We start from the raw sequence: 20,583 nt of genomic DNA, 5'->3' as shown, positions 1-20,583 counted from the left end.
TTCACTTGCGTCATCTGGTCACGCATTAGCACGCCAAATGATGATTCGGAAGCGTTCTTTTTTTGTTTACGTGTCTATTCCGCTCAGTGCTGCTCAGCGCTGCTATCAGCAAGCTTCGCAATTGCGTTGGTCTGAACGCACACGGAAATCACCAGCAGATCCCTAGTGTTTAAGGTTTTTAATTTGCATACCATCACTGTTCTGGCTATTCAGGCACAAAACCTCTTTCTTTTTTTTTTTCTTGAGGCGCAGTCGTGGAAACAAAATATGCAACATCAATGCTCTTCTTCCTGTGAGAAAAGATTTAAAAAAGAGACAGCCGGGTTAACAGACCCATTTTGCACGATGCTGACACATTGCTGCACCGAGCAGAGCAAACCGAATGAATGTGTCACACGCACGACAGAAATGAAGAACGCATGAGAGTGGTGATGAGTAAATTTACTGCGAAGTAGAAATAATGTTCGTAGTACATATTTATAATATGTATAATATGTACAAAGAAGTGAGCATTAACATAAGCAGCTTTGCCGTCGAATGAAGCCAAAGAGTTTTTTTTTTCTTCTTCTTTTATGTACAAGTCAAAAAGCCGGAGTTGTTGTCTAGCACAAGTGCGTCATCGCTAACGAACGAAGATACGGAGGCGAGTGCAATTCTGTAGTCGGCACCAATAGACACTAACGCGATGAGCTTTGTTCACAGGTCATGAATGTGTTTGTTGTTAGGGTGCGCGCGCACGCCGTTGGAGGGCGCCAAAGGCCGCGCCCGATAGAGAGGGGGCGCCTTCTTACCGCACGAAGCAAGACAAAGGCGAAGCGGTTCGAGAAAGGGTGATCGCTGTTCACCCCCACAGTGCGTTATTACGTCGACGAACGACTATTATGCAAGGAGGAAAGAAGGCCGATGCCGTGCAGCTCACACAAAGCTGCGCACGGTCGTGAAAACGCCGAAGGAACAAAAAGGGAACAATAAAGACGCCGATCGCACCAGCGTGGACGACGGAGGTTGATATCACAAAAAATGTATTGCGAGCACCCTTAAGAGCTACTGCGCTGAAGGAGTTGTGGGTGCGGAGGACGTAAAGTTAAGTGCGAGAGGTTAGGACGCGACATCTCGACGCTGCGCCTATAATGGCCATTAAAACTACAGGAGGGCCTCAGTAGAGCTCACGATTTCAGCAGCATGGAATGATATACCGCTTTTTAGAACTCGTATTGTCTCGGGTCACATTACGCGCGCTTTGAGATTTCGCTTGCTAAACTGTCGTCACTTAAAAACTTGAATTACACGCACTTCTCCGTCACTCTCTAATGGTCACGCAGAAACACGTTGTTTCTCTTCTTATCACTTTTTCTCTTCGAATAAACTTTAATATATGCGCCATCCCAGCGCGTGTCTTCAGCGTCGCGTGTTTATGAACAATAATACCTACACCAGTGCGCATCATAGCCCATGAAAGGCCGCATAACAACTGCTTAAACTGAGTACGACCTCCGGAAATGATAGGCGCTCGTGGTTCACGTTTGCACGCCTCATTCGAATGCAGTTAACTGTGAAAACTCGATCTTCCATGGTTTCGATGTGCTATGACCTGTTCCTATCCCCACTGTGGGCCTACATGTTTTGCACATTTTTAATAACGAAACATCCACCGCTGTGAGTTCTACTCACATGTGCCATTATCTTGTTTGTTGAATTATTGCCATCAATGCTCTCAAGTCCTCGTAGAAAACTCGAGAAGTGAAACAACAGAAAAAAACACTACCCTGAGTGTGCAGTGGGTCCCAGCTTTAGGGGCATGCCTAAATCATAACACAGTAAATGAACCAATACACAAGCCTAAACCCATACCGAAGTGGCAATGTTACTGGTTTGCATCCCGGGTGCGGAATACACCACCTCACTTCAATTGCAGCCTTGCAAGACCATTACTCCTCTCTGCGACTACCAGCGTAGGTTGAAATTCTACCGACTGCACTCACCGCGGAACTGAAGAGTTGATAGCAGCATCGATTCGAGTTGAGCTTTCGAATGACCTGGACCAGTTTTGACCACTCAGACGAGCTCCCCAAGGTCTGCTAGAGCACTGCTTCCGTTAACTTTAGGCCCATTTTAGATTTCAAACTCTGGCGGTCTCTGATGACCTTCTGATATCCAGACGAGAAGAACGAACGTAGATCGACAACAGGAAAAGAATGTTACTCAGTAAATACTGAGGAATAACCGTTAGAAATTGCTAATTAACCGCAGCAGCTGCAATCGCTGACGATAATTTCACAAAGGCCTCGTGGGACCACCGACTGTCCCTTCAACTCGCCGCGTGACATATTCTGCTGGTCCGCTGTGTGCGGAAGATCGCAGCCAGTGCGGAGACTTCTCATCCACGAGGCCTGTCCTCGAAGGCGAAAACTCATTACCATGCAGCTTCCTCTCTCCCTCTCTCCATTTGGATACATTATTAAGTGGTGCTGAAAGCATTCAAGTCAAGCCGCCGCGGTGGCTCAGTGGCTTTGGCGCTCGGCTGCTGACCCGAAAGACGCCGGTTCAAAGATACCGAGGGTGTTTAAATCATCCGGAGCCCTTCACTACGGCGTCCTTCAAAGCCTGAGTCGCTTTGGGACGTTAAACCGCCATAAAACTAAACCTTAAAAACTAAGCATTCAGGTCGATGAGTAGATGTTTCATGGATTCTCTTCTTTTATCGTTTCACTCTACGACGACCACTAAGTTTTTTCTGCTGCTAAGATATTTTGCCGCTGATCTAATCCATCATTCTTCTCTACCCATATGTTTCCGTTACTACTCTCCACATTCATTTTTGACTATCTGCAGACAAAACTTGCTCGCTCTTTTTGAAACGCCGAAGCACGTTCGGATGGCCCCTGGTGGCCAAAGTTAACTTCCTCGCCTCTTTGCAACTCAGAAGCAATGCAACAATCTGGCGCGAAATGTTAAGGCCACTTACAGCGCCGCCTATCATCTTAACGCGTGTAGCACGTGTAACTTGATAGCTTGCATGAACAGTGAGCTCCGCCTACTGCAGCGAAACTCTGCTCACCAGACGACTTCCATCGGCGCTGCTTCGCAAGCCACAACCCGAAACGATGCTATCTGTCCTTTTACGCTTCAATCCGGGCGAAATACGGCAGTCAGAATCCTTGCACTGGCGCCCCAGGCGGGCTTAGTCCTCCGCTCACGCGCGCAAACTAAGAAAACGGGTGAACTTACGTATGCACGATTCCCGTAAGCTCTACTGGAGGGGTGGCTTTCAAACATGCTCAGTACTCTTCCTGTGTCGATATGTCTGCTACTACATGGTTTGGACAATCACGTAGGAGATCACTTTCGGAAGCACATAAACCTAAAATCGCTTAGGGGCTTCAGCTGAGCTCCTGGAATTACGTTTGTTACCGTCCGAGCTCTCATTGGCGCATGTCGTTTCTCTCTAAATTGTGCTGATGGCACTGGGCCACCTAAATAATAACACGCACCAGGCTCGTATGTTTTCGTGTCTGGCAAAAGTGTGTATCAGCATTAAAAAAAATTAATGGAAATGAACGTATTTTATTCTTGGCTGTGCTTCAACGACAGAGACGAACTTAGTAGAGGGGGTTGCTTGTCAGCGTACGAAGTTCGCGGTCGATGCAACAAGAATCCTCTCTTTCTCCTCGCCAAAAAAAAAAAAAAAAAGATTGCCAGCTCTCTTACGTCATTACGAAACATTGCTCCCTCTGACGAATTTAAAACAGCGCTGAGGTACCACGATATGCATTTTCTTTGTCTTTTTCGCTTTCTCTCCAAAGTTGAAAGCCGGCGGACATGTCCATTCAGGAACACCTCGCCGTTAAAAGTGGAATATGGTTCACCAACTACATCCCGCCACAATGCATTCTTTTAAGCCCTACAAATAAAAACACATGAAACGGTTACACTAGTTGAGAATTCGAATAGTTGACATTGCCAGCTCGGCTTCCCTTATATTTCATGCGCTATGGGCTGTGTCTACTCACACTATATTTCTAAACTTCTCAGTGCACCTATTATCTTCCACTTAGATGCATGTCAAGTCACTAAACGAACTAAAGGCACTAACTACTCGGAGCCAAATATGAAAAAAAATAGAAAGGCCAGACTGATAGGGGTCGATGGACTCGAGTGTCATCCGTTCGTAACAAGCGTAATTCACGTCACACCATTGACACGATGGAACTGGACGCACCACACGAGCAGAACGACAATTAAATCTCCTGATTCTCTTCATTATTTTTCAATAACAAACCATCAACGTTTATCACTATAAACAATTAGTGTTAATAGAAAGATATCTCGACAGCTCGAACAGACAAAACCACAACCTTGTTTAAAACCTGGGAGATCGGATGTTCGGATAAGCAACGCTATCTACGCTCCAACGACTTAGTGTAGATTCTAGCAAGCCGGCGAAGTTACAGCAACAGTCGTCTTTAAAAGCAGGATGCCTAACTACGATGGATGCTTTAGTGGGATCAACTGCCTAGGCGAATGACTGCCGCATCCGGAAAATTACTTCGGGCAAGCTGAAGAGGTCGAAAGCGTGTTTTTCCGACAGTTCAGTCATCTAATGCTTACAGGTTGCTCCCGTGAAAATGGTAGGAGCAGTCTTGACAGCAAGCAGGAATTGGAGCACGGAGGGAAGGAGAATGACGTGCGATTGTGCAAGCGACGCTCAGGTCTTAGTACATCTTCTCTAATTAGCTCAGGATTGAGGCACTTAAAAGAAACGTCCTACCTGCGGTGGCGTATCCACTCCATGCATGAATACCGCCACAGTCGAAAATAATGCTTCCAGACTGCGTAGCACGTCAAGACGGCGGCTAGCTTGGCTACCAAAAAATTTCTTTTATGCTTTTAGCTCCGAGCTCAATCTAGCGAGTTCCTTTCATGTTGCCACGGTAGCATAATTATAAGCACATCAATTAAAGTTTTTGTTTTATTTTTGTTTTCAAACACGCCATACCCGCAATTATCTCTTTCTGCGGGCATTTCAGAGTCAATGCGAGGGTCGTCCTATGCAAATTTCAGCCTTTCGCTACGCCAAAGGTGTGTGCTGCTGATATAGCTGAGTCATCGCGTCTTTAGTGTCAGTCGATACGGCAGTCACTGTCGCTTATTCGAACTACAGCGGCTATGTGCCTCTCTGGATAGTGCTAGCTCGCAGTCGCGATCGCATGTTGCTTCTTGGACGAGCAGAACTACACGAAGAGGGCGAAAATATGGGGCGGTTCGGTACTTTTAGTGACGTCGCGGGCGACGGAGTTAATAGTAGCGCTGCCTCGGTCGTTTGCTGCCTTCGTTAGAGGGCATCGTCCGGCTTGCCAGAGTAAATTATTTGCAGGGGAGACACAATGCGCCGTCAACACGTGGCGCTAATAAGAGGCATGGCTGAAAAAAGCTCGCTAAGCTCGAAATCCCAAAAACTCACCCTCAGTGTCGAGAAACAAAAATAGAGGCAAAACAACACAACCTTTCATCTCCCGTCTATGTATATATATATATATATTTTTTTTACCTCGGCGACACATAAGAAAACGAGTGCGCAGCTGCAAGAGGCTATCGTCTCGAGCGCTTACATCCTCAACGCAGATGAAAATGGTTTCCTCGTTGCTGGTTACGAGGCGATTCTTGTGCGTGCGTAGGGCGGAGCGGAACGGAACAACAATTGTTAAGCGAGAATTCGCCTTAAAAAAAAAAGTGGGGTGGGGGGAGCAATGACGGGAACGACGTTGAAATGTTCAACAAGACACGATAACCTCCGAGCGTATAGTGCTAGTCACGAGAGGGAAGGGCGGCGCAGCAGCTCGCATAGCCGGCGGCAAGGCACTCCGAAGCGCACCCTAAAGTGCTACAGCAACGACATCACCTGCGCTGCGGTACGACGCCAAGGAAATCGCCGGCGTTGACGCGCAGCCCTGAAGTTCTTTGAGAAGGACGCTTAGTGCGGGTCACTTTTTTTTTTTTTTTCAAGTCAGGTCGACGGCAAGTGTACTACGTGTGCCAGCAGCTGAAGTATTTCCCGTGTCCCACAGCAGGGGTGTTGCGGGGTGGGCTTTTTGTTTTACTCTTTTTTTTTGTTTCTTTAATACATCAGGCAAGCTCACTGCCCGATATGCTCATCAAATGACCCTAGATCACTGCAACTCGTAGCTTAAAACGACTGGAGCGAGCGAAGTCGCTGAAGTTCGGAAGGAGTATCGATGCTGCTACGACAAATTCACCGAATTGATCTGCCACTGAAATGCCAGCCCGAAAATTCTATCTTACTGTAGGGAGACTGCGATTGCACAGAGAAGCGAAGAAGCGAAAAGGTTTGGTCAAGATGCTTCGCTTTGAATGTATAAAGTTCATGGCTACCCCTACACCCGACAGCGTAGCATAAAATGCGCAAATATTGATGCTTCAAGTCTTGAGAGTACTACCGATGCTCTTTCAGTATGTCAGTGTAGGATCGAGTAAGAGCGAGGGCTTGCTTTTTGTCCAGTCGTCCGTCCTTTGCTACCGATATACTAGCTTCCACAAACCTGGATAGATCGTCGCCATGATTGCTGTATTGCTTTCACATTGAGTTCAGCTCGCTGGCATCCGTCTCTTTGCAACGGATCACGTTTCATCTGATCGTATGGGAACAGATGTAAGAAAAACAAAACCCAGTAGCCTTCCCCGACCGAGTACAGGCAAGATTCGAACGGTGACTGATACGTGCGACAGTAATGAATTCCAGTCATCGTCTCTTTGGTCTGTAGGCTTAACTACATTCTGCTAAGAGACGAGTTTCTGAGGCATCGTTAATAGACTGGATTTTGCGTGCAGATATTCTTGCTCAAAGACTGAAACTGGCTTAGATGCCGTGTGCGAATAGAATGCTTCGAAAGTTGTAGCCGAAAGCTATGTGTGGCCAGATGCAAAAAAAAAAAAGGGGGGGGAAACGAATTATGCTACCCTTCTCCTCGAGTGGAGAGTCTCTGGAACGCTGCACATCTATCCAGCTTGTTTTGGCAGGAATAACCAAGTGCACGCTCCGCGCAGGAGCAACCTCTACTACCATGAGCGACGGCAAGGTGGCTCGCTCTTTGTTTTCTCCAAGCTCTACGATCAACTTTCGCATATGCGCGAGTACGTGCTCCGTACAGTATTTCAGTGAACGTGCCGGGACTTGCTATAGACGCGAGTGGAATGGTGCAGATCTGACGTCTGTAATAGAATAAATGTGCAGTCGTTGGGCTGATCACGACACGCTCGCAACCACGCTTCAAGCTGTCTCCGCTCGTGCTTGTTTGTGTCAGGCCCGAAGAGATTGAGCGGAGAGTGAGTCGCTAAACTTCGCCGGCCGTCGCTACTCTCTATTAGAGAAGGGAGGCGCTGAGAAGGATTTGAAGAAGCATGCTGCGGACGCTGAATGGACGCCGCGAATGCCGTATAACCCGAGCGCCGCACCGCGCGCTTTCCTTGAATGTGTCTGCCACTTCGTTTCTTGACATTATGGTGTAATGCGTTTTCAAGCAGTGAGTCGACAGATCGATCGGCTCATTCTCCCTCGCTGCGCAAGGATACGTCACAGTTTGTGAGGAAGCCGAAATGTGGGTATACTTTCTCACAGGCGAAGCACTTTCGTCCACTAAGACAGAGTTAAGTACAGTATACGATCCGCCGACGACTGGGGGCGGCAACATCGCGACGATTAGGGGCTAACCGGGTCAAAAGCACGAACCTTCAAATTGTGATGATCCTAGTGGTGGCAAAACGATATGCCGAGTAGACAACATGCGAAGAAAAAAAAAATTAGAAGTCTAGACGCGAGAGAGAAGAGGAAAAAAAATGATCATAAACCCGCGGAGGGGGAAAAAGTAGCCGAAGTGGGTCCTTGGAGCGCGCGTGTGTACACAACTTCGTGGCGAGCCTTTATCCACCCACGGCGGGGACTCACTCGGTGGCGGCGCTCCTTTGAAGAGTCCAGGTAAACGAAGGGAGCGCGCGCGCGTGCCAAAATTGAAAATATAAGAACGTCTTATTAATCCAGGAGATCCGTTCGAGTGCGACGTGGCGAGGGGGAAAGGATGGGGGAGGGGCGTGGGCGGAGGAGCAGCGTCCACTTTGCGCTCCGGCGCTGTTCATAAGCACACAACTCTCTCTTTTCTCTCTCTCTCTCTCTGTACACGAAGGAATCACAGAAGCGCAAACAACAAGGCGGCGCGCGTAGTCAACAAGTTGCGCCGTCGTTATATCCAGGAATGTCAGGTGACGTGGGCGCTGTTGTCCTCTCGAGTAGTCTTGGAAGAGGCAGCAGTCTCTCTCTGGTTCGATGAACAGAAGGCCAAGCAGGAATGAGCGGCGAAAGGCGGTCGCCCAACGGCTCCCGGGCCGTACTGTGCGTCCGGCACTGCCCGCGGCCACAGATTCTTGAGACGCAAACAGGCCTATTAAGAAAGACCTAGTGAGGCCTAGCGAAGCCTAACGAGGCCTAGCCGCAGAAGGCAAAGTAAGAACTAGGAAGAAACAGCAGGGCTAGAAAGACGAGGGGGGGGGGGGGGGGACAAACAAACACAAGTGCTACGTTTCTCTCATGCCTTCGTCCTTGTATAGCCGAGGTATTTTGCCTGTGTCAGCGTTATAGCGACTAGCCGAACTACGGACGTTGAGGAAGGCTTTTTCTTTCTCATGTCTGTTTGCCTAGGTGCAGGGCCGAAAACTGCTCACGTCCATCTCTCTTAATACGCCCTGGTCCAAACCTGCCATCTGTTTCTGGCACACGTTTCTAACCTGTCTAAAAAATTTCGTGAGCTGACGAAAAGAAGCTAACAAAACTTTATGTTCACATCCCACTCACATATTGCGAGAACGCGCGACAGCACTACCGCGCAGTCTTACTCAGCCTCTTGATAAGTATATATGCGCAAATAAATAAACAGATTGTTTTCCGGTGAACGAAGTTAAGTCACCTGCAAATATTGAGGCTCCTCTTTTACTGTGCAATGTATATATGGTCTGCAAGATGGGAGCTAAGTAATAACGCTAAAGCTGCGCTGTCGTACGTGCGCTGTATACGGCTGACGTACGTGAAAGGTTCGCCGACATTTGACCCTCTACCCCACCGATCGTAAACACGGCGCACTGGACAGGTTGCAATCCGCCAACGGCGAAAGGCCTCGCCGAAGCAACCAAGATATGAAAAAGGGCTGCTCTGTTTGTTTTAAAACCGTTTGCTTTGTACTACGCACCACGAAAAACGCGAAACGTTACAGCAGCCAGAGATGGCGCCAGCTAAGTGGGGACAGGGCGCCTAAAGCCGTCCTCGCATCATTACGTTTCACAGGTGGCCAGAGACCGTGTGCCGACCAGCCCGGATACTCTAGGGACACTACAGCCTTGCACCATGCAAACAGAGACGTTAATAACCATAATCCCTACAAGACCTAGGCCTCTCCGATAATGAACGTTATTACGTGAATACAACTCCTATACCTTTAACACTGCTGTGACGGCGGACAGAGAGAAATAGACAAATAAGATGCTAAAATCGACGAATAGAAAGTAGACACCGGCAAAGTCATCACCTTTTTTTTTTGTCTATTCCCTTCAGACCGTCGCCTTAGCAGAGTTAAAATTGTCCATTTCAACTAAGTAGCTCTCATCCTAACCCTTGCCAAGACCACTCGGCCTCCGGTTGGCTTACTGCAGCCCATGCTTTACGTGAGAGAGACTGCAACTGCGTCCTCTGCAGCTTCCTCGGGATCTGTGGCCACGGGCGGGTGCCGAGCGCGCGGCTCGACCCGGGACGCGGCGGGGGCCGTCGCCAGCCGAGGCTCAGTCGTCCGGGGTGATCCGTCGACGGTGGTCGTACGTCACTCACCGGAGAGGCACTGAACGAAGAAGCGGAGGCAGCTCGAGAAGCGAGAGCCAGCTTGAGGGGTTAAAAACGAACAGCACCATTCACCGAAGGCCGCCGAACGCGAGAGCACGCGAGCAGTGGCCGGCCGGGGGCCCGCCAGCCCCGTTCGTCACACGTCCGAAGTCCGACTGGTCACCCTGTCCTTTGTGGCGATGGCCGGCGGCGTCGACGACGCTGTCGACGGCGGGCTGGGGGCCTCGCGGCATTCGTCGTCTTCCGCCGGCGTCCGCGTGAGCCGTGGTCTGTGCTGCTTCGTCGACTGCGTGGGACACGGGTACAACGTTAGAACCTGTTCACGAATGCCGGCTGCGCGAAGGCTGTAAGCTGCAGAAACGCAAGCTACAGCCGGCCCTGCACGCTATATTTCGCCCCACTTTAGCGTTCTCAGTTCACGTCAGCACTTGAGCGTTCGCTCTGCAGACTTCTAGGGCTATAGCGAGCAATGCAGGCCACCCTTGTCCTTAGGAGCACACTGTACTATATACTGCACGGTCGCGCATATAGTGTACACAGGATGACTGTCCGCGTAGTTAGGAGGATAGGTTATCAATGGTATCCAAACGAGCTTGGATAGAAGGGACAGAAGTAGACGGAGGCTACGAATGCATTTCTGCCCAGCAGTCGCCCCCACGTTTCCTACGCATACGAGCATTTTTTTTCTTCGTATTTTTACCTTTCCCTTCGTATTCGATCGCCCTCGAATATTCGGGCGTGCTAAGAACTGATACTGAACGCTGATTCCCTGGTATCATAAAGCTGAGTGGATGTGTAATGTAAAATGACAGATAGACGAGCCCGGGTACATCGAACCCGGATATATCGAATTATTCTTTATATCGAATAGTCAGAACATCCTCTTGGAAATAGCATGCGAAAGTATATCGTATTGTTCACATTTATCAAATTCATGAGCAGCGGAATGTGCGATATATCGAACGACGCCCGCGCCCCTGCAAGTGGCCCTTCATTTAACGGCGCTCTTCGAGAAATTTTCGAGCGCGGAGACGGGCCTTAGCACTTGTTGGAAGCTCTAGCTGTCAAATCGCATGACGTGGTGAACATGGCATGTGCTTGAGGGCGCCCTTTCGTACTTATTTCTCACGACACACTAATGTCATGAGGTGAAGCCAACCTAACTAAAGCCCACCAGTAGCCCTTGCTTGGGGTGCTTCGCTCGATTCGCTGCCGAAGCCGTTGCGGTAACCAGCTGTGCCCTAATTTTTATAGCACAGATTATTCTATTTATAATGCACTGGTAACAGTTTTAGACGTCTCACGTTAGGCAGTGACTATTTCGATAGCACCGCCCACTGTGGCTTCGATGCAAGGTGGTTAGGCCTAGTAATGCCTAGCGAGCGGTGCACTGTCAGCACTCCGGGTGCGGCACGTTGCTGCAAGGAGCACGCCAGTAGTGTTGAGTGCAATGCATTTATGCTTCTAGAACAGATAAACTTGCATAATTCCATTTTTATATACCTAATTATCGACACGTCGAATGGTTGCGTGGTCCCCCGAGTTCGTTATATCCGGGTTCGAAAGTGTGCGCAGCGACACAAAATATACATAGTTCGGAAGCCAACAGTCACCGAAACCAAGGAGCACAGGGAAAGTTTTTATGCGAAGCATACTACTTTAGCTACCACTTCAGCCCTTCACCGTGGTTATGCGCCTCCAAACCACGTGATACATGACGTCACACCACGTGACACGATGACGTCACGACAGTGGAGAAACGGGGGGCCCACCTCGCGCCGTCGCTGTGGTTGTGCGCCTCCAAATCACGTGATACATGACGTCACACCACGTGACACGATGACGTCACGACAGTGGAGAAACGGGGGCCCACCTCGCGCCGTCGCTGTGGTTGTGCGCCTCCAAATCACGTGACACGATGATGCCAGACCACGTGACACGATGCCGTCACGGCAGTGGAGAAACGGGGGCCCACCTCGCGCCGTCGCTGTGGTTGTGCGCTTCCAAATTACGCGACACGATGATGCTTCGCATTCTCCAGGCTTAACCAAGTTAAGCCTCAGCCATTTTTTTTATATGCGGTGTTCAGCAATGGGAGATCAATAGGGCAATTATTTTAAAGATAATTTATTACAAACGAGAAGAAAAAAGGAGAAGCAAAAAAATGGGAGATTCGACAGATAATTTGACAGACAATTCATTAGAAAGAAGAAAAACAACCACATAAAGCCGGTGGGATCCAAGACCACGACCTCCGATTTTAGCGTCCGGTGCTCTACTAACTAAGCTTCGCGACGGCTGTACAATCTTCTGCTGGAGGTGTGAGTTCGGATCCTAGTGGCGGCATAGGGTTGTTTTTTTCTGCTTTCTAATCAATCATCTTTAAAATAATTGCGCTATTATCTTCCAGGCGTGAACACCACATATTTAAAAAAAATTTCCTATGCTCCTTGGTTTCAGTGTCTTGGCTTACGTCATGTATGTAATAACGATTCCCGCTTTTCCCTTTCCTTGTCCACACAACAAGTGTTTGACCCAGGCTATTTCGGTGTGCCTTGGCCCCAATGATTTGACGGGCAGGTCGGTATGGATGCGCACAGATTAAATGTCTACGGGATGACACTCCTGCAAACTATACCTCTGCTCTAAATCCATGTTCACACTGCGTCTACTTTCCATCATTCCCACCGCCGAGCCCGAGTGGTGAATATAAAAAAATAAAAATCACTGGGCGAATTACATTTCTTGATAAGTCGTCACCGCTGGCAATTTAATTTTTTTAACCTCTTTCCACGAGCTGTATTACCTCCTGCCGTTAGTTTCCTGGTTGTTTTTTGCTGTTTTATATACTGCAGCCACAGCCAGTAGGTTAAGCAGGCCAAACACTTTTCTTTAAAAGGGTCACGTCTATTTTTAACTTAGCGAGAATTGCATAATCCACATGAAAGACAGTACCCACCCAAAAATGTACGACCAAAAAGCGGATCACAAATTTTTCATGATAGCCAAACGACATGGCGACTATTAGAAGTCACAGCTGAAGAAAGAAAGGCAAAAACGCGAAAGCACAAGGTCGAAGCATAAACTACCGACGGCGTCCATTTGTCCAAAACATAGCTTGTAGCCACCGCGCAAAACTACACATAACCAGAAAGAAACCGGGGTTGACTCAAGTAACAATACGATATACTAGCAAATGCAGAATAGAAGCAAAGAGATTAAAACGTGATCATCCGAACATTCTAAAAAACAATCCCTTCACCAATTCGTGACATGGATGACATGCTAAGGCAAGTGTGGCCCGTTTTCTTAAAGCAATGTGCTGCTAATATTTCTCTTTTTACTCTGTCGTTTGATCGACCAAAGAATCCTTTTTTTTTTCAAAAACAGGAAAGCATTTACATTTGTTTTTTTAGCCTATTTTTTGGCGACGCTGTAATTCTACAGCTATGACAAACTACCTAAAACGAAAGTGTTGCTGTGACAGTTATTCTTCTGCTAATAACCCTGGCACACCTTAAGCGCGAACAAGCCATCAATGATGGAACAAAGACAAGAAGTCTCGAACACCCCCGTGCACAGCAAAATGATACACCAAAGCCCTTGTAAAGTCTTCAGCAGTATCTTTCCGATATCTTCTGAGTCATGCACTATATAGCAACACAACTCTACACTGTGCGCTCACACCAGTGTTTCAAAACGCACATATATGAGAGCCCATACCGTAGCACTCTTTCGCACAGAACCTGGCTGAATTTTGCGCTCTACTATTATCCACGTTTGCACATTCCGCAACAATAAATCGCGGCAAATGTCATTTAACACGCCCACGTCTACTTTCGACAACATCCCCGGTCTTCTCTATTCGGCGAGAAAAGAAATGTTGATGCTGTATCAAACACCTACATACGCTCTGGTGCGCTCAAACGCTTGCGTGCCGGAGCGTTTTTAAGCAGGAGCACGAAGTGACAAGGAATGCAGCTTGCGAGCGCTGAACGAAACTCCGGTCGCATCTACAATACCTGCTGCATTGTGTAGTGTAAAAAACAAGGAAAAAATATTATTGTCATGATGGGTTTCAAAGCGCGACAAGACGGAAACGAAAGGAAAAGAACACACACGACAAGCGCTTACTAGCAACAAAAACGTTTATTGCAACGCTGGGAATTAATATGGGTCACAGAAAACATAAAGAACCATAAAATAACAAGACAGAAAAAGAGATTAGCCGTTACTATCCAAAAACGCTCGTTCCTTCTCCGAAAGCAAAATTGAAGGCTCACTGACACAGCCCTTTGTATTAGCAATATGATAGGCTTCGATGATAGGCTCCGTCTTGTCGCGCTTTGAAACCCATCATGAATGTTTACGAACTTGCCCAACTTTTTGCCCTCCTCCAATATTATTGTCGATTTCGAAAAGATTTGCAGCATGAGTCGAATTTTGGCAATAATTCCGCGCAAACGCTAGGTGTTTCGGCAGGGTGATTACGAACGTTGGTCAACGCGACTTTAAGCCCGAAAAGCTGGGGGGAAAAACTAGAGATATGAGCAACGTGACCAACATTGAGCCACGACTTTCCGCAAACCGAGGATGGATGAAAAATGAAACCGCATGACTCACCTGAGCCAGGTCTCCCGGATGCGAGGCACTGCGCAGCGGTTCTATCCACGGGTCCGAACCTGCGGGCCACGTGCATGAACCGCCCACCGCCCCCCTGGAAAGAAAAAAAAACGCAAGTTCAGTTTTTTAAAGGCGCGACATTTTTTTTATATATATATTTAAGGAGATTCTAAAACTTTACATAACGTGAGCCTAGACCCAACAGGTTGCATTGGAAGAATGCAAAATGTCCCACCTAAAAGATCGACGAGAGAAGATAACTTAGGCATAAAGCATATTTTTGGCGACTCACCATGCTTTTTGAACTACAAGTGAAGGCAACTTCTTTTTGCCAAAAATAGCTGCATCGCCTACAATCTTGAAGTTCCACATCGGGTAGATTAACGCAAAATCTCATTACCTACTAGCGGTGAAACCGTGAACCACCGAGCAAAGAGGGTGAATGCCTGTGGTCTAGCAAATATTAATTATGATTACTCTCATAATACTACAGGTGAACATTTTTGTGTATACTGGAGGGGCTATACAAAGCATGCAAACAAAGAGTGGCACAAGAAATGGCAGTTCACGAGGTTAAAAACAATAAATATAGATAAAACACTAATCCACTCAAACAAGTCGTGTTCAAGAGCTTTACCAAAGCTAGAGGACAGGCAACCGAACCCTGGAAGGCTGTTCCGGTCGTGAACGATCCTTGAGAAAAAGCAATGCTTGAAACATTCGAGTCTTTGTAAAAACTGGCTCAAGCAGATGGCTTCCTGACTGGTGTCTTCGCCTCGATAATAACTGTTCAGAATTGTGGTATGAGCTATGTTTAGTTTATTTCTTAAGAGATTACGCATAAGCGAGGGACGGGACATATTTCTGCACACTCGAAGTAGTGGATGCGGTTGGCCTTCATTATTCTCTCTCAATGATGCTACTATCGCCGTCGGGAGCAGGCGAAACAGGCAGAGTAAAATGGTCAAAAAATAATAAGGAGAACATTGACTGGTGCACAACCGAAGTGCCAAAACTGGCTACATTTAGGCCACTGTACCCAGACAGCCATGCTTCAGGAACGTGCTTCTTCGAACGCTTCTAGATAGTTTTGTAGCCCTGCTTGTGAATTTTTCAAAATGATGACGGTGTTTTGGAAACAGCGATCACGTATAGACTTGAATTTCGGAAAAAAAAAGGATGTATGATGATAAGAAGTTTATCGTACGAGTGACGGCGAATTGCCCGATTTGTTATCTGCATTGATTCGACGGCGGGTTCACTGGCATGGTGAAGCATTGAAACTGTTTTAGTCAATTTTTTCCCACCTCATACGTCCTCCACTACGTTTCGTAGTCCCCGGTGCTACGCCTTATGCCTATTACCCGCCACGGAGGCTTAGTGGTTAAGGCATACGGCTCTTGAACCCGAGGTCGCACGGTCAGGTCCCGGCTGTGGCTGCCGCATTCCGACGTAGGTGAAAAGCAAAAAGCGCCGTGTGCTGTGCAATATCGGTGCACGTTAAAAATCCCCAAGAAATTAATACAGAGCTCTCCACTATGTCGCCTCTCTCTCTCTCTCTCATTTTATCCTGCAGCAGGTCAGAGAACCCGAGGCGGTGTTTTTTTTTTATTATTCCAAAGCCCTCCAGTCCGGGGCTCCTTCCCTCAGGGCGGGGTGAAGCGTCCACAGAGAAGTGAGACAGTTACAGCTCCTTTCCATTCCTCAAAAGCAAGATTATCTGCCTTATTAACCTCGCTAAGAAATTGACACCAAGTAAAAAAATTGTAACAAAGACAGAAACAACGAAAGCAACACTGAGCGAGGCCTTTTTGATTTAACTTTGGCTAAACTTCCAGATTTTAAAGCCCTTTTTAGATCCTTGTGAAGGTTGTTCCGCTCTTTGTGGTTGCTCGCATTTTGTTTCAGGGTCGTAGCACAAGAATCTACTGAACGTTTGCATCACGCAGGACTTCATCCTTTATCTGTCCGATCGAAACTGCGCTGCTTGAAATTCCTATACTCTATTCTGCACAATTCATTTCAAATTAACTCCAAAGACTTCGTCAATATTAGCCACTCTAGAATCACCCGTCACAAACATCCTCTCACGCTTGAGGAATTTTTTCGTTGCAATAACACTTTTTTTTATCCCTTGTTTTTACGCGAGTAGTATGCCAGTGGAATGCATTTTACTCTTGAATTATAATGCAGCCGACAGTCCTGAAATTTTGGAGCTTGTAGTATATTCCCTCAAAACTAAGGAAATTGTGTTAAAACGTTCGTGATACATACCCTGTATTACATAGCTGGTGACCTCGAATTTATTGTTCTTGTTTTTGCTTACACTAGATCCATTATTTCCATTGTATAACTGCTTATCATTCTAAATGCTTTTATTTGGAATTTGGGTTCTTATCTTTAGGTGCCCCCCCCCCCCCTGTAAAAACACGAGTTGGGGTGGACAGTATGTCGAAATAAAAAGTAAAAACAAAGTGGAATAAAAAAACTGTTTTCGCATCTCGACTGATTTTTTTCGTCATATTTTCGTAGCCATAACTCATCCGAGAAGCTCTTTTATTCAAAAGTCGTCTCTGCTTTGTCTTCTGAAAACGGCTCTGAATCAAATTCTGACACAGCGCATTTAGTTCTAAAGATATAATGCACAGTTCCTGAAAAATAACCTTTTGAGCTTTTAAAACTACTAGGTGAGGACCGGTAAGCATTAATTTTTTCCTCATTTGAACCAAACTGTGAAGCTCACGGTGGTCATAAACGTCAGTAATCATCAATAAATGCATGGCCTACTTCAAAGCTTGTTCGCTACTCTCATTTTTCAAATCTTTAAGTTTAGCCAACGTATAATCAAAAAGGCCTTGCTCAGTGTTGCCTTCCTTGTTTCTTTCTTTCTTACAAATTTTTTTAGTGGAATACCGAAATGCTATGTGTTTGTGAACGATCACTCTGTTGGAGTTTAATGCAGATTTACCCCAAAATGCTCGGCTACTCAAGCTCAAGTGAAGTGACGAGAGCTGAAGCACAGGGAACATGATCTTAGACGCATTAAAATGCCACAACGACAAATCAAGGAATATTAAAGTAACTCTCGGTATAGTACGCAATACTTGCAACTAAATATATATGCATGCTGCATTCAGTCATATATTATTTTGCTTCTACATTTTTTCGAAAGGTCAAAATCCTTCCGAACACACCTCGCAAACGGTGTCCAGCCAAAAAAAGCAATGCGAACCAGTTCCGCAATACTGAAGCACTGAACCGGATGAATCCACCCTAGTTGCATAAACTTGTGCGTAGCTGGGACGACGTCTGAGTTCATCGCATTTTTTAATTACAAATGTCTATCGACGTTCTCGCACTTCTCTGTATCATGTAATTAAATAGAGTGTGATCACTCTATTTAAATAATTTTCTCAGTTTGTTAAACGCTTGCTCATTTGGTTGCATTTTGCTGTCATTTTATTGCAGTTCGTTCTTAAAACGTATTTGGCCATTTCTACAGTGTTTGCATTTGTGTCCTCTCCGTCCCTCACTTATTTCTTCGAGGGCCCTCGTGGCCGCTTTGAGCTCATAGCGAATAAACCCCGTTCGACGCCGAGAGTACTTGCCTGCTCGACTCCGGAGACTGAGTGGGCACCGAGAGAGGGACGGGGCCCTGAGCGGTGGCCGCCCTGAGCGGCAGGTCGACGGGCCGCGCTGCCGCACTGCTGGCTGCTTCGCAGGAGCGCCGCTCGGCGCTCTCGGGGCTCAGCAGCCGCAGGATGGTCTGCATGTCCAGGGCTAACCGACTCTCCATGGCTGCCACTTGCCTGCGTTCGGCAAAGGGTGGGCACAGGTCGCCCCGTACCACATGACTGTATAACCGATGTACGACGAATCATGTGCAGGGTCCCATGAAAGTCATTGAAACACTAAAGCTACGCAAAAAATATGATTTGCTTGACAGTTTAAGCACGCGGCCAAGAGCTGCAAGCTTTTCTCTGCACCTCACTGCGCGATCTGCACCTTTTAATGCTAGGCCATGCCTCCAAGCAGGGAGGAAATTCAGCATTCTCGTGGCTTCCGTGTCACGAAAGCGTCTGTACGCATCGGCGCGTATAATCAAGTGCTGAACTTGTAGATGAAGTTTCTCTATGCAATAAATATTCACCCAAAGAAAAAACATGTATTCTAGTGATTGTTATTTCCATTAAAAGAGCAGAAAACTGAGCTGGTTGGTTCATACTTCTCGGTGGGTACCGCAGGAACAACAAAACGCGGACGCAGAAAGAAACGCACAGAACGAGGACGAAGCTGCAGCTTCGTCCTCGTTCTGTGTGTTTCTTTCTGCGTCCGCGTTTTGTTGTTCCTGCTGTACCCACCCAGATATTATTTTCACTTTTCTGTACACATTTTAATTTTTCTGTACACCGGCATAAGCACATGCTCTCTGCTGTTCACAGAGAGCTTTGCGTGGCTCTTAGACTTTAAACTCATAGGCTCAAAATGGAAAGTACTGACAATTTAGAGACCAATGGCTGCAGTAGGCACATCGGCAAACAATAAAGCTGCAATAAAGCTGCTATGCGTCCGTTCTCGTCCATGTCATGTGCATTCGTGGCCATAATTGCGGCGCCCGCCGTTTGCATTTGCGCCATCGTTCATAAGCTACAACACTCTACAATTACCATTTGATCGAAGCATCCAGGTCATGCAATAGCCGTTTTCAAAACCGTCGAAATCAACGCTTTTGAATGCAAACATCATGCCATAATAAGATAGCCATACTAAGTAGGCAATGTAACTGAGGAAGCGCGGATTTTCGAAGAAAGCACAGCTGAACCACTGAGCATTTTTTACGGCTGCTCAGAAGGAAAAAAACTCATTGCGTGCACTAAACATCTGAATACTGCGATGTTCAAATTCGGCCAGTCCTTAAAAGATTGCAGTGTCCTCTGCGCGTACTAATAACTTGAATCCCTGTTCGGGTTACGACAGATGGGGAAGCAGACACAACGCCCGCAATTGTCATTGGCGAGCCTAAAAGTTTATGGACATGTCAACTCATCGAAAGGTAAACGCACTGAGGGCGACGCAAAAAAAAACACTGGTCCAACGCGCAAGACAGGCGTTCGTCTATAGTTTCAGTTTCCCTCAATCGCCGTGCAAGGAACGCGCCAGCAGCCCGAGTAAGCGGGGCAGACCTGGCCAGTTGGTCGATCCTGGACTCGAGCAGTCCCAGGCGGGCCTCGTCCCCCCCGGAGGGCGGGAAGGGCGGCTGCGGAGGCGAGGCGCCTGCGGGGCTGCACGACACCGGCAGCGTGACGCTCGAGCTGGACTGCGCAGAGGCCCGCGGCGCCGGCAGCGACGACTCGCGGGTCGACGAGGCCGACGGCGCCGCAGCCTCGTCCTTGGGTGACCAGCCGGGACTGCTGCGGCTCGACCCTGCGGAGCGGGCGAACGCAGAGAAAGAAAAAAACACACTCGTTAGATACTACGACCTCGGTATAAATTCGCGCTCTAGATTCCCCAGAGAACAAATGAGATGGTCAAATGTTTAGAGGAATCCCCCAAGGTGGAGTAGATTTGTAATAAGGAGTAATTACTCATTGACATCCACCCAAGCACAGCCATACGGCTACAAAGGAAAGCTATACAGCTTTCTCAGAAACTTCGTAGTTTAAGAAAAATTCGTCCTGGTCCGGCGTTCGAACCCGGGACCACCGCTTCACCGGAGCAGTCGCTCTACCAATTGAGCTAACCGGGACGGCAAGCATATGGTAGGGCGAGAGCGAATTGATCAATAACTCGAAGTGGGAACTGTGTTGGTCAAATGTTTAGGGGAATCCCCCAAGGTGGAGTAGATTTGTAATAAGGGAGTAATTACTCACTGACATCCACCCGAGCGCAGCCTTACTCGAGACATTGACATCCACCCGAGAGCGGCCATATCCTTATGTCTGCGGACTACACACACGCGTACAATGCACTGCACGCATGTCCGACGTTATTAAACAAAAATTTTGAAAACTGGAAAATTATAAGATACTGTCGTGGAAATATTGAAGGTAATGGTCCATTCTTAC

General features: G+C 47.4%; 1 protein-coding gene across 5 annotated transcripts in view; it reads right to left on the bottom strand.

Moving 5' to 3' along the window:
• Positions 1 to 425: 425 nt before the first annotated feature.
• sei (potassium voltage-gated channel seizure) overlaps positions 426 to 20,583 on the bottom strand; it is a 241,461-nt gene continuing 221,303 nt past the window's right edge. For all 5 annotated transcript variants that reach the window (XM_089544064.1, XM_089544065.1, XM_089544066.1 and 2 more), the window contains 4 exons: positions 19,702 to 19,942; positions 18,127 to 18,327; positions 14,519 to 14,612; positions 426 to 10,181 (listed from right to left, as the gene is read on the bottom strand). In XM_089544064.1, coding sequence (XP_089400190.1) covers positions 10,032 to 10,181; positions 14,519 to 14,612; positions 18,127 to 18,327; positions 19,702 to 19,942 — 686 coding nt within the window. In that variant the 3' untranslated portion in view covers positions 426 to 10,031. The remainder of the gene's footprint in view (positions 10,182 to 14,518; positions 14,613 to 18,126; positions 18,328 to 19,701; positions 19,943 to 20,583) is intronic.

This window comes from Amblyomma mixtum, chromosome 5, assembly GCF_055824585.1.
Source record: "Amblyomma mixtum isolate Tamu chromosome 5, ASM5582458v1, whole genome shotgun sequence".
Lineage (NCBI taxonomy): Eukaryota > Metazoa > Arthropoda > Arachnida > Ixodida > Ixodidae > Amblyomma > Amblyomma mixtum.
Note: the sequence above shows the minus strand (reverse complement) of the source record. Positions and strands in the feature narration are given on the sequence as shown.